This window comes from Ailuropoda melanoleuca, chromosome 2 (assembly GCF_002007445.2).
Source record: "Ailuropoda melanoleuca isolate Jingjing chromosome 2, ASM200744v2, whole genome shotgun sequence".
In the NCBI taxonomy this organism is placed as follows: domain Eukaryota; kingdom Metazoa; phylum Chordata; class Mammalia; order Carnivora; family Ursidae; genus Ailuropoda; species Ailuropoda melanoleuca.
The window spans coordinates 151,813,033-151,826,740 of NC_048219.1; the positions used below are offsets into that span (position 1 = coordinate 151,813,033).

The following is a 13,708-nucleotide window of genomic DNA, read 5'->3' on the forward strand; positions in this document are numbered from 1 at the left end:
TGCATGGAGGAATGACAGGTGCATATCTAAAGTAAGCATGTATTCTAGGAAGAAGAAAACATTGTCATTTTCATGAAGGAAGCTGTCCCAACTTAATCAACCTGCCACCAGGGACCTGGCTGATGACCCCTGGGAATGGCGCCGTAGTGAGGGCTTGCTGTGTTTTATTTGTTTTGCTTCTACTTTTTATTTATCTTTTAAAATTTTTTAATTGAAGTTGGCATACAATATATATTAATTTCAGGTATACAGCCTAATGATTCGACATTATAAAATGATCACCATGGTAAGTCTAGTTACCATCTGTCACCATACAAAGATACTACAACATTGTTGACAATATTCCCTATGTTGGACTTATACCCTCGTGACTTAATTTATTTTATAACTGGAAGTTTGTACCTTTTAATCTTCTTTATCTATGTTACCCATTATCTCCTCCACCTCCCCTCTGGTGACAACCAGTTTGTGCTCTGTATTTATGAGTATGTTTCTGTATTGTTTTCTTTGCTCCTTTGTTATGGCTCAGTACTGATCTCTGTTGCGGGCAGATCGGACACTCAGCAGTAGCTGTAGCCAGTCATCTTTGATGAGTGGAAGTCCCTGTTGCTGAGCGCATGTACAACTGCCATTCCTGCCCCCATGGCCACTTTGTTCATGAGCTCATTGGGCAGTGACAGGGGTGGCTGAAGAGAGAGGATGTCTGATACCCACAGAACATGTTATCCTATCTACATTAATATGTAGATATCTAAAAATCCTCTTCTGCTGAGGTGACCCTTTGTGGAGCATTCACACAGGACACAAATAGCTTCAAGTTTTTAGACCATTCAGAGGGATCTAGCCACATACATCTTCCCCAGACTTCCTTGTCACTAATTTTCCAGTTATGTTCCTTCCAAGTTTCTAACCATCCAGCCAACCCATGGGCCACAACCCCTGAATCAGTATATCTTTTCTGGCCATTTCCCCTCCCAAGCAAAATGAACAACAAGGTTCACTGATTCAAAATTTGTACACTGGGAGGATTTCCTTTCATCACTCTCCTTCAGGGATGTCCCAGAAAACGGCTGGAGTGCTGCGCTGTCCACCTTTGGGTGGTGCCTGTGTATAGTGCAGAACCATCAGGAAACTAGACCTGAGTTTTCTGCTCCTCTGTCATCCCTCACTTGCCTAGTGTTGTGGTTCAGAGCATTCTTTTCCCCGCCCTTTGTAAACTTGCAGCTAAGGAACGTCAGTGCTAACATGCAGCTAAGAGCAGTAATGAAAACCAAATAATCTGCAATTCACTACTCCTTTTACTCTGTTCTGCGTGAGGAGAGCACCGTCTTTACTCAAATATCACCTTCTCAATGAGGAGACACACCTTCTATGAGGGACACACCCTGAGTCGACTCCCTGTTAGTCTTCTGTTGAGTGTGGGTAAAGACTGTGCTTTGTTTCTAACGGATAAAATATGAAAAATGCGGTGGGATGTCATGCCATTAATTAGGTTGCTTTATACAGATTGCACTATAAAAGACTCCGTCTCAGCAGAATGGAGACTCTTCCTTGCTGATGGAGAAGAAACTGCCCTGTTGTAAGACTGCTTGTCAGAGGGTCATGGGGCAGGAAACTGCTGGCAGCTCCGGTTGCTGAGCGGACGTGGCTGTCAGGTGGTCGGAAGCCAGAGCTCTCAGTCTTACCACCACAAGGAGATGAATTCCTCCAACAACTTCCAGGAGCTTGGCAGATGATTTTTTCCAAGACAAGCCTGCAGATGAGACTGCAGCCTGGCCAACGCCTTGACGGAGCAAAGTACGGTCCTACTGACCTACAGAAGCCGTGAGATAATAAATCTTCTGTTTTAAGCTATTGCATTTACAGTCATTGTTAAACAAAAACAGAAAATTCATCTAATAGAAACCCTTTCCTAATCACTGTATTTGAAATTGGTATCCTGCACGCACTCTCATTTTAACTTTGTTTCTTCTGAAATTTTCACTATCTCCTGAAGTATACAACTAACTTATTTATATGTCTTAATGTCTGTCTTTCTCAACTCTCATGAACATTTCAAGAAACAAGCAGGCTTTTTTTCTTCTGTGTCACAGATGTATCGACCGTGCTTAGAATAACAGCTGACACATAATGTACACTCAATTAATACTTGCTGAGAGATAAATGGATATATGCATCACAGCCAAGTTAGCCTAACCTAAAAGCACAGCTTGAAAACCATAGAGCAGAGTAAATATAGGAGATAAATCATAGGAAATGTTCCAGGAAATCCTGATTCCAGTCCTCGTTCTACAATGTGATTCTGGTCCAGACTCTAAAATCTGCTTAGCTTCACTTTTGTCTTCTCTAAATATGGATCATAATGCTCACCGTGTTTGCTTATATGTTTATTTTCAGAACCAAACAAAGTAACATATGCAATATTGCTTAATAAATTTTAGGGAACGATATCAATTCTAGATGAAATATGGGTGACTAATATGTACATAAAAATATTCCAGCTTTCCTAGGAAACAAAAGAATTATAAGCAAAATACTAATGATATATTATTTATTCCCTATTAATTAAAAAAATTAAGAGTGATGCTACCCAATACTGGATATGATATATACTCTCATTTATTGTTGGGAGGAGTATAAAAATGGTTTAAAGTTAGGAAGAGTGGTTTGGAAAACCTCAAACAGTGCAAATGGGTATCTTTTCCTCCAGCATTTCTGTTTGTGGAACCTATATTGGATATAATTAAACAAGTGTACAAAATACTAGAATATTCATGAAAGTTTCATTTGCAATTATAAAACAGTGTAATTTACCTAAATGCTAAGCACAAAATGATGAGTTATCTAAATGGTTCTCTCTCTTCCTCTCTCTCTTTCTCTATCACTCTTTCTCACATTGTTTAAAACTTTGCCAGTCTCTGAAAACACCATCACTAACTTGAGGCCAGGATCATCATAGCTTTCCCACCCATCCAACTCCATGAGTTTCCTGAGACCATATCTGAGGATCAATGACCCGTGTTGCCCTTGTGACATTTTGGTTCTTTATAGACTAATTGTAAATTAGTGGAAAAGTAGCGTAGACCCTCTGAGAGAGTGTTACCAAAGGATGCTGATTCTTTTGTTTTTCCATTCTCTATTTGTATATTTCCAAAGCATATATTGAATTATATGCCAGTGTACCTTGTAATTTGCTTTGTAATACTGGAGCTAGACCATATCTTCCCACAAATTCTTTTGAACATGCTTCTAATTTTCTGATTCTTACTGACTGTCATCTCTGTCCTGACATTTATCACTAAGAATTACTTTTGAGTGACTGTCAATAAATTGTTTGGGAAGTTTTGAAATAGAATTGGTATTTCTATAAGTCTCACAGGTATTATCTTGTATATTTCTTTGTGTGGAGCTTGAACTTATGTTTTCTTCCCATTTGGCATTCTCAAAAGCATTTACTTGGTTTCTATTATTTACCTTTCAAAATTACTCTACTAGATACAAAATGTGATGTAGGAGTTTATTTTTGCTCTAGAAATATACAAGAAAAGATATCAAAGCTGATAAATTCTAGCCTTAAACTAACCAAAGTGTTTGGCCTATAAGCCCTGCAGCTAAATACACCATCAATATTAGGCAAGCTCATTTACCTTGATATCACGTAGTCTGTCACTGAGATAAGAGAATTATGTGGCCACAGAGGGAGATTGACATCAGTCGGACACTTGAATGTAGCTTGGTGTTTCTTGACCACCCCTACGAGACTAAAGCAACACATACGTTCTAAATATACAGTTCTCTAAATGCGCATCTAGAGTCTGATTTCAGCCACATCAATCACTCACTTATTCACAAGAAACACAATGGCACTGGCATTTGATAGCTGATGGACTCCTTGATCTTTAACTGCTCTGTCAATGGAAACCAGTTAATTCAAATCATAATGGTTAATGTGAAACAGTACATAGTGAAATTCTTGGCATTGCATATACTTGCTTTAGAAAAGTTTCGCTTTATGTTAGAAACATTATGTTTTTACTATTACATATGCAGATATGTAATAGAAATTAATTTGTATCTTAAAGATTTTATTAAAAATAGTGAAGTCTAACTTTCTTGTTTGTCATCTGTCATGTCCCGAAGGACCTTGTAGGAAATAAATTATCTCAATTTGTTAAAATATCATTATTTATAAATAAGAGTTAAAAATTTTTTGAACATTAATTCTTACATTGATAGTTCAACTTTTTCCCCCCTTTATTTCATTTGGCACTTTGATTCTTTTAAATGTTTATTTTAGAGAATTTAGTTTCTATTTTCTTTCAAATTCTCTTAGCATCCTCCTCTTAGCACCCAAACCCTCTCCTGACTGAATGCCTCTTTCTTGCAATGGCAGGTAGTGTTTCTCAGTAAAAGTTATATCCTTTAGGCCACTTAATTATGCACATCAAATAAGTCACCAATTCTACTTTTTCTCCCTACTTCAACTGCCTTAGAAAAGGCTCTTAGTTTGTTTGTTACCTAGACCACTGCAGTATCCTACTTATGCATTTCCTTGTCTTTAATCTTGTTCCATGGCAAAATTTCATGCATACTGATGCCAAATGATTCTTGATAAAATGAAGATCCCGTTATAGCATTGCATTGTTTAAAAAAATCCTTCAGTGTTTCCTCCAGTCACATTTCATAATGTGATAGACAGGTGTGGTTTGGTTAGACCCTGTCATTCATCAATTCTCATCACTTCTACACATACAATCTGCTTTAACCGGATTTCTCTCTGACTGCATTTTTTTTAAGAACATGCATGCTCCTATTTCTACATTTACACAAAATTTCCCTGAAATATTCTCTCACCTCCAACAACCAACCCTTCTTCTTCATGGTTTTGTTTTGTTTTGTTTTGTTTTTTTTATATCCTTGAGGATCCAAATCAGATGTCACTTTTCCCAGGTAACCTTCTTCGGATTTTTCGGGCAGCCCTCTTCTGTTCTTACATTGCACAATAAAAATACCTCAATCGTTGATTGGTGTTATCTCTTCCCGTGTGTGTTCTCTTCTTATTTCTGCAAAATGCATATACACAAACACTCACATACACTTACTCACGTACTCACAGACACACAGACAGAACCATATAAAGGTAAAGACATTTTGTTTAATCTTTTTTAAAAATCCCAGCCACTTAACAGAGTGACTGTCACTAGGGCTCAGTAATTGTCTGTTGAATAAGTCTTGATATGACATCAAAGTTTTAGGAAATAGAGGTGACCAAGATTATGAATACCTGAAATTTAGAGCTAAAACTTTCTTGTCCTATTGTACTCTAATTCTAGATCTTTTTTATGATCAATATGCTATATTATTTGAAAATAATTATTCTTTATTCTGGAATAATCTTATATATATGTATATACACACACCTTATATAAATCCCATCAGTTAAAATATTAGAGATTATTTGAAGCTTAAGCTATGGTCCTATGTAGGTGAAATTAAGTAGATGTAATTCAGGATCACCAGGAGTCTGACATTATTTCATCAGTATGACTAACTTTTTTTGAGGTGAGAAATTTCCTAATTTGGAGGCTCTAAGTGATCCACATATAAATCAACAACTATTTATTGAACAGGCATTTTATAAAGCAGGCATTGTAGTAAGCCCCTGGCATACACCAGCATATATGTATAAGGTATTTATTAAGATTTTATTAATCACTTCATAAAAATGTGATTAGTGTATGCTTTATTCTCTTGGAGTCCTACTCAAAGACTCTGACATATCACAAATGCATAACACCATGAGCCTTCATGAGAAAAAAAATTGTACTTTAATTATTTTTAATAACTATACACTCTCTCTGTGGAAAACTATAGCAAAAAGATTTGGGGCATAGGACCACTTTGTTGTCTCTTCAATCATGCCACATACATGGCTATTTATCAATTCTGTTCGAGTTGACATTCTCTTTTTCTGGCCAAAACTTTTTCAACCCCAAAAATAAGCTTCTTTAATACAGATGAAAAATATGCCAATGTAAAAAGAATTTCTAAAAAGCACTATCACTTTTCTTCGCAGATCTTGAATTATCTGGGGAAAGTGCCTGATATTTGAGGGGAAGGATTGTTCTAAATCACATTCATAAAGGTTATTTGCCTTATGGATTAACATAAAACATTTCCTCTTCTTAGAAATTATGAAAAGGCCCAGATACCTTTCTAATATACAGCACACCAAAATAATGTAATTTATTATATACAAATGAAATATACAAGCTCATTAAATTTGTTTGAAAATTAGGGGTTTATAAAACTCCAACACTTCCATGTGAATTAGGCACAGAATCTTGGCAGAAGAATCAGTAAGCAGAGATGAAAGTTTTCAATTTCAATTTAGCTAAGGCTTAGCTATATCCTTAATATAATGTAATAACATGCTTTGGCATTTTCACAAGCCAAAGATACAAAAAATATTTTTATAAAAGTGAGTTGTCACAAATGTATTTTCCTTAGATGAGGTCAAAGATAATGTACTGGAAAATTCCAACAATAATAATAGTAACTTTAACATTGCTGTAGAGCCAAATACTATTAATCATTTCCATATTTCTTAATAGAGGCTCAAAGAACTGAAACAAAGGGAATTTGCTCGAAATGTAGCATCTAAATCCAGGAAAGATGAAAGAAAACAGGAAAAGGCACTCCAACGCCTGCACAAGCTGGCCGAGCTAAGAAAGGAAACCGTGTGGTGAGTGTGCAATGAAATCTTAAGTTTTCTTAAAACATAATGACCAAAAAAAAAAAAGACATTGAAATAAAGGGCATAATTCTATTTATTTCTGTACCCAGAATAAGAGACTCACATTTTCATGGCTTTCTGTGGGCTGCAGACAGTAATTTGAATTTGAATTTTATGCAAACACCTGTTTAATGCATATTTCAATAAAAAGCCAATATTCCTATAATTTTACTTTTCCAAAAAAATGAATTTCACATTACTCTGCTATTTACACTTAGCTGAAAGCCATTCTGTTCCTTAGTGGATTCAAAATGTTCGGTTGAAGAAGGGAACAAGGCATCATCTCATAACCTTTGTTAAAAAATGAGTTTTAAGAGGAACTACTTCTTAATTGAAAATTTGGAGAAGCTTTATTTGAAAGTATCTTTTATAAAAAAAAATAATAAAGGTTAGGAAGACCCTATGAACTTCAGAGGCAAGTCAAAATTAATTTTCCTGTGAATAAACAGTAACAACTGTTAGAAGTTCAAAGCTCTTAAACTTTGACCTACTTCTAACAGTGAACAGTTATAGTGTTACAATTCAGAATTTATAATTCAGGCCAGGAAACTGCTATAAAAAGGACAACTTTTTTGAGTGTTCTCTCCACCTACCCCAAATAAATAGGCCTCTTTTATTATGCTTAAAATGAAACTACTTTATGGTAAATCTATTTTATACTGGATATAGTGGTAGGGAATACATTGCTATATCATAACATTCTTTGGGATGTCAAGTTTGGAAAAAGCAAAATAAACTTTAAATGTATTTTGAATCCTCTAGAGAACTGTTAAAAACACATACAACTGCTATTCAATCATACCAACAAGATATTTTTACTCTCTGTGGTAATAAGTGAAAAATTATACAAGTGCAAGTTAATGTTATAGAGAATCATAGGGCCTATGCAATTTAATGTCCTAAAGTAGCATTTGCAAATGTAAATTCTAATACACTGAGAGAACTAGAGTTAATAATAAGATATGCACAAGAAGCAAAACTGGGGCACCCGGGTGGCTCAGTCGGTTAAGCATCTGCCTTCAGCTCGGGTCATGTTCCTAGGGTCCCGGGATCAAGCCCTGCATTGGGATCCCTGTGCAGTGGGGAGCCTTCTTCTCCCTCTTCTTCTGCTGCTCCCCCTGCTTTGTGCTCTCTCTCTCAAATAAATAAAATCTTTAAGAAAAGAAAAAAGAAGCAGAACTTCTTATCTAAATTACTTTCTTCAGTAACAGTAGGTATTTCACCGTACACACACACACACACACACACACACACAATTTTCCCATTAATTTGGGGCCTCTAAAGATGTGCAAAATAAGAAGCAGTATTGTTTCTTAATATCAAATACAACAGTGAAATGGCCCATTGTGTTAGAGATTAGATAAAGAAAAGATTCAACTAAAAGAAATTTGGGGGCATTTATAACTTCTGAGAAACTAAATTTAATAGAATGGAAAACTCTACACAGAGTGACTCTGTTCCAGGAAAGATGATATTTAGGTAGCTCCTTGTTTATTTGCCAGAAAGTATAGTTCTTTTTATTTAGAACCCACTATTTATGGTGTACTGCAATGCCAAATAAATAGAAATTACATCTTAAGTAAATAGTCTTTTGTCCTATACTTACTATATATTATGATGTTATTTATAACTTCAGGGTAATTTTTAAATATTAAGAATAGCAAGTCAAAAAAAATTCTAAAGTTAGTATTATCTCTTAGATAATTTTGCACTGCAGCATTCTGTTTGGCCTGGGGTGGACTCTCAGTGAACACTAGCTGAATTGAATTATTGAACTGAATTCCCAGCCCTTCTGAAGTCATTTTTTTAAACCTTCTTCATAGTCTCCATATATTTGCAGGCTTAAATAATTTTATTTTAGCGATTCTACAATACCCCAAAATACCACTGAAGAAACCATGAGTCTAAAGAATCTTGGTCAGGAAGAACTGGTTGAGAGCACAGGAGTGGCCTTGACATTGTTATTAATAGTTACAAAAGTAACTTCAAGACAGCATGACCAAGTTTTCTCAAACAATAACCAATAACTAAATGCCGTCGTAGCACTATGGAATGGAACTATACTATATGAAAGAAATTCTTTTACGAAGATTTTAAAACTTGAAAAAGAAATCTATAATGACATTTCTAAAATAAAAATGTTTGAATATTTTTCCTCAAAAGTGTCCTATCTAATACACACTTTTCTTTTTGTAGTGCTCCTGGAAGTGGCCCCATGTTCAAGTCAACAACTGTTACTGTGAGAGAAAATTGTAATGAAATTTCCCAAAGAGTTGTGGATTCAGTTAATAACCAGGAAGATTTCAAATATACTTTGATTCATAGTGAAGAGAATACTAAAGATGTTACCACTGTTGCTGCAGATCCGGAAAGTGCAAATAATTATACACCAAAAAATAACCAACTTGGGGATCAGGCCCAAGGAATTCACAGACACAAAATTGGCTTTTCTTTTGCATTTCCAAAGAAAGCATCCGTGAAGCTGGAGTCCTCAGCTGCAGCCTTCTCTGAATACAATGATGATGCCTCTGTGGAAAAAGGATATAGCAGAAAAAGTAGATTTGTCCCTGGTGCTTGTCATCTTCAAGTATCTTCACCAACAGATGTGCTTTTGAGTTCTGAGGAGAAAGCTAACTCTTTTCATCCACCAGAAGGAATGTGCACTGACAAAGAAACTGCTCAAACTCAAGACATGAAAGAGGTTTCTAGTGAAAAAGACACATCTTTATTACCTTCATTGTGCCAGTTTCAACTCCCTTTATCTTCTGAGGCAGATAATTGTCAAAATTCAGTCCCATTAGCAGATCAAATCACACTGGGAGATGTTATTATTAATGAAGACATACCTATAAGTGATAACAGTTCTGAATTGTTAGGAAATAAATCCACAGTTCTTGATTTAGCTCATGATTGCCTATCTTTGCAAGCTACCACAGAGGAAAATGTTAAGGACAATGATGCATCTGCAGTAGAAGTTGCAAATAAAAATTATGGCCCTGAGATGTTGGCCCCTTCAAATTCTGAAGAGGAAAATAGAACCTTACATAAAAAAACAGATTTATCTAAAAGACCATGTGAGCCATTTGTACCAGTACTTAACAAAGATGGGTCCACAATCCTTCAGTGGCCATCAGAAATGCTGATTTACACAACTACTCAACCATCAATTTCCTATAGCTGTAATCCTCTCTGTTTTGACTTCAAGGCCACCAAATTAAACAACAATCTGGATAAAAATAAGCTACCCTTAAATGATCTTTCTTTTCAGCAGAAGGGAGAAGACATTTGCAAGAGACCAGTTTCAGAATGCAAGATCCCATCTGTTGCAGGACTCACTGATTATGACGTTGGAGGTACCGGAAACGAATGTACACAAATCACTCCTCTTCTGGTTGATGACACTCCCTCCAATAACTGTAATCCTGGAAAAAATGAGACTGTGGGTCAGAGGAATAGAAATATTTCCTGTAGGATCAGAAAAGCAAAAAAATACAATTTTACCAAAAATCAAATGAAACAGGACACTCTAGATGAGAAATACAACAAAGTAAGGTTGAAAGATCCTCATGAACACTGGTTCCATAAAAGTAGAAAGAAGAAAAAAAGAAAAAAGCTATGTCAGCATCACCATGGGGAGAAAACCAAAGAATCAGAAATTCACTTCAAAATGGAATCAGAAAATAGTTACACTGATATAACTAGGAAAAATCTACTGGAAACAATTTCAGAAAAGCGGTGTCTAGCTGCAGAACAATTATTGGACTCACGTCAATTACCTGATAAAAGGCCCAAATCATCGTTCAAATGCTTAAGTGAAAATGAAGAAATGTGTAAAGCCCAGAACACTGAGTATAAAAATCACTGTACAAAGAACTCAGTTGTTTTAAATGAACAATCCAGTCCAACAATGATACATTCTGGGAAACATAATTTGACTTACTCCAGAACTTTCTGTAGTTGGAAAGCCAAAATGTCCAGCTGTAGTCAGGATCACAGATGCCTCGTTCTTCAAAACGACATGAGCCGCTTGAGTCAGAACCAGGCTGTTAAAAGAGGGTACAATTCTCTCATTAATGAGTCAGAAAGATTCCATCGAAAACGTAGACAACATTCATATTCTTATTCTTCAGATGAAAGTTTAAATCGACAGAATTATTTACCAGAAGAATGTTTGAGACCACCACGTGCTTCGGCTCCCTGTAAGCCTAAAAGGAAAAGGAGGAGAAAAAAAAGCAAATTCCACATCGGATTTGAAGCTTTTGAACTCAAAGAGAACACAGATGATCCCAGGAAAGACAATAACCAGGATGTGTTAGTAAGGGAAGACAAAAAAGGGGACATAAAACCGCAAGAAAGTGCGCATGCTGAGAGGAACTCAGACCAAACAGAGCAAGTGGAAGACAAGCCGACTTCGCACCTGGGCAGTCCCCTTCCTCCGGAAGCCAGGGGCCAGACGGCGCCGTTCGTGATGGAGAACCCTTCTGCGGAATCAGCAGACACGTCCGGTGAACACGCCCCATCTGTCTTCGTAGCCAGTGCCCCAGGGAAAGGAGAACTTGACAATACCCTGCTGGAACACAAAGAAAGAAGTGAGGCTCTAAATATGCACGAGAAGCAGATCCCTTTCAAGGTGCCTAATCCTGAAAGGAACTTGAGACAGTCACAACCGAAATCATACCTGTGCCATTATGAACTGGCAGAGGCGCTTCCCCAAGGGAAGATGCACGAGGCATCGACGGAGTGGCTCTGTTTTAACTCGGGAATCCTGAACACACAACCGCCGTTACCGTTCAAGGAAGCCCACGTCAGTGGTCACACCTATGTAACGACAGAGCAGATCCTGGCTCCCTTAGCTTTACCAGAACAGGCACTGCTGATCCCGATAGAACACCACGAGAAATTCCGGAATCTGCCGTGTGAGGTCTACCAGCACATCCTACCGCCCGGCATGCTGGCCAACAAGGTCAAATTTACTTTTCCCGCAGCGGCCCTCCCAGCCCCTAGCACACCTCTGCAGCCTTTGCCGCTGCAGCAGCCCTTATGTTCTACCTCTGTGACCTCTCTCCACCACGCTGTTCTGCAGCAGCACGCGGCCGCCGCCGCCGCCGCCGCAGCAGCAGCAGCCGCAGGCACCTTCAAAGTGCTTCAGCCCCACCAACAGTTTCTGTCCCAAGCTCCGGCTCTCCCCAGAACTTCGTTACCTCGGGTCTCAGTAGGACCGGTCGGACCACGGCTTTGTCCCGGCAGTCAGCCACCTTTTGTTGCTCCTCCCCAGATGCCAATCATTCCAGCTTCAGTTCTTCATCCTAGCCACCTGGCTTTCCCACCTTTACCCCATGCCCTGTTTCCGTCCCTGCTTTCCCCACACCCTGCTGTCATCCCGCTACAGCCCCTCTTCTAGTCATCGCCATAGGAGGGAGAGAAAATGTTCGTGTGAAAACTGTTGCTATATGCGTACATGCTCATCTCTGTGGATAAATCCCTATTTAAATGGTGGAAATAAACTAGCCAAGATATGGCCTCACTGATATGAAATCATTTACTGTAAGTGTAATGATGCAAATAAATTCTTAAGTTTCTGATATATATTATTAAGGCACTGCATAGTTTGCAAATCAATACAATATATGCTGTATATTAAGATGGTGTCTTAAGAGTATGTATAATGTACATAAAAGATATTTATAGTACTGTAATTTATGTTGTAAAGTATGCTCCTTGGTTTTTTTTTTTAACCTTTGTGTATTTGCACCTATTTAATGTTTAGACAAAGCTGATGGCACTACGTTTTGTACCATGTTCCTTGAAACTGTAAATTCGGTGAAATATATCTCTTGCAATAAATTTTTGTTAAGTATTTAAGTAAATCAAACTTTGTTTTAGTTCGTTTTCACTGTCCTGGGAATGTATAGTAACATAGGCTTTGGATTTACGTTGTTTCTTCTGTACATTGGCATCTCTGCGCCTCAGAGGCTCAACAGAATACCTTTGGAGCTCTATCAATGCTTAAACTGTAATACCATCCTTCGGAATAAGTATAACAGGCCCATTTGTTTTTCTGTTTGTTCTAATGTTGCTTATACTCAGAGTTTACTACATTTCCTGAACAACTGGCCCTCTAGACAATAAACCATGGAAATTCTGTTAAAGTAATGTTAGTGTTGAGGGGGGGATAACTCGAAAATATGCAAAGTGCATAGTATTCTTTCAGGAACTGTATAGTAGCACTACTAGACAAGAAAAGAAATAGCAAATAACCAATATAAATTCTTACAACATTTTTGTATGTCAAAATTCTCGAATGTATTATGTTTATTTTTAATTGATGCAGGAAATATATGTATATAATAATATTGGCATGGATTAAGGAATGGGTTTAATTAATAAATCACTCTCCATATATAACATCTTGGGCAGAATGACATAAACACAGTCTGTATCTGCATATACTCTTAATTGAGAATCTGGAAGTGGGAAGGAGAGTAAATAAATAGCCCGTCCTTCTGCAAATCTTTCTAGTAGTCATGTTTGTATCGTATTTCCAAAGCACCCAGGAACAATTAGAAAATTTCCACATCACCCTTCCAGATTCTGCTTTATTTTTAAAGACCTCTGCATGATCCTTCACTCAAGTGCTTCTACGTGTACTAAAGAGTATAGTTATTCAATAGAAAACTAGGAACATCACACTCTTCCAATATGAATGCTTTCCAGTATGTATGGACCCCAGTCCGTGCCACTTGGTAAGACAAAGTCTAAGTGCCTAGTAGAGAGGGCTCACCTGACCAAATGCAAATGATAAAGGATTGATAGATGATAAAGGACACATGAGTCCTTCCAAAGGGAGAGCCACATTAAGTGATGCTCTACCGAGGAAATGCTATTTCCTATGTCTACTGTAGGAAAGGGTTA

The 13,708-nt window shown here is 37.3% G+C and overlaps 1 protein-coding gene across 1 annotated transcript in view; it reads left to right on the forward strand.

The window, feature by feature from the left end:
- Nucleotides 1–12,755, forward strand: part of ZNF804A (zinc finger protein 804A) — a 272,325-nt gene extending 259,570 nt beyond the window's left edge. Inside the window, exons 3-4 of the mRNA XM_002922209.3 lie at nt 6,615–6,745; nt 8,993–12,755. Coding sequence (XP_002922255.1) covers nt 6,615–6,745; nt 8,993–12,197 — 3,336 coding nt within the window. The 3' untranslated portion in view covers nt 12,198–12,755. The remainder of the gene's footprint in view (nt 1–6,614; nt 6,746–8,992) is intronic.
- The last annotated feature ends 953 nt before the right edge of the window (nt 12,756–13,708 follow it).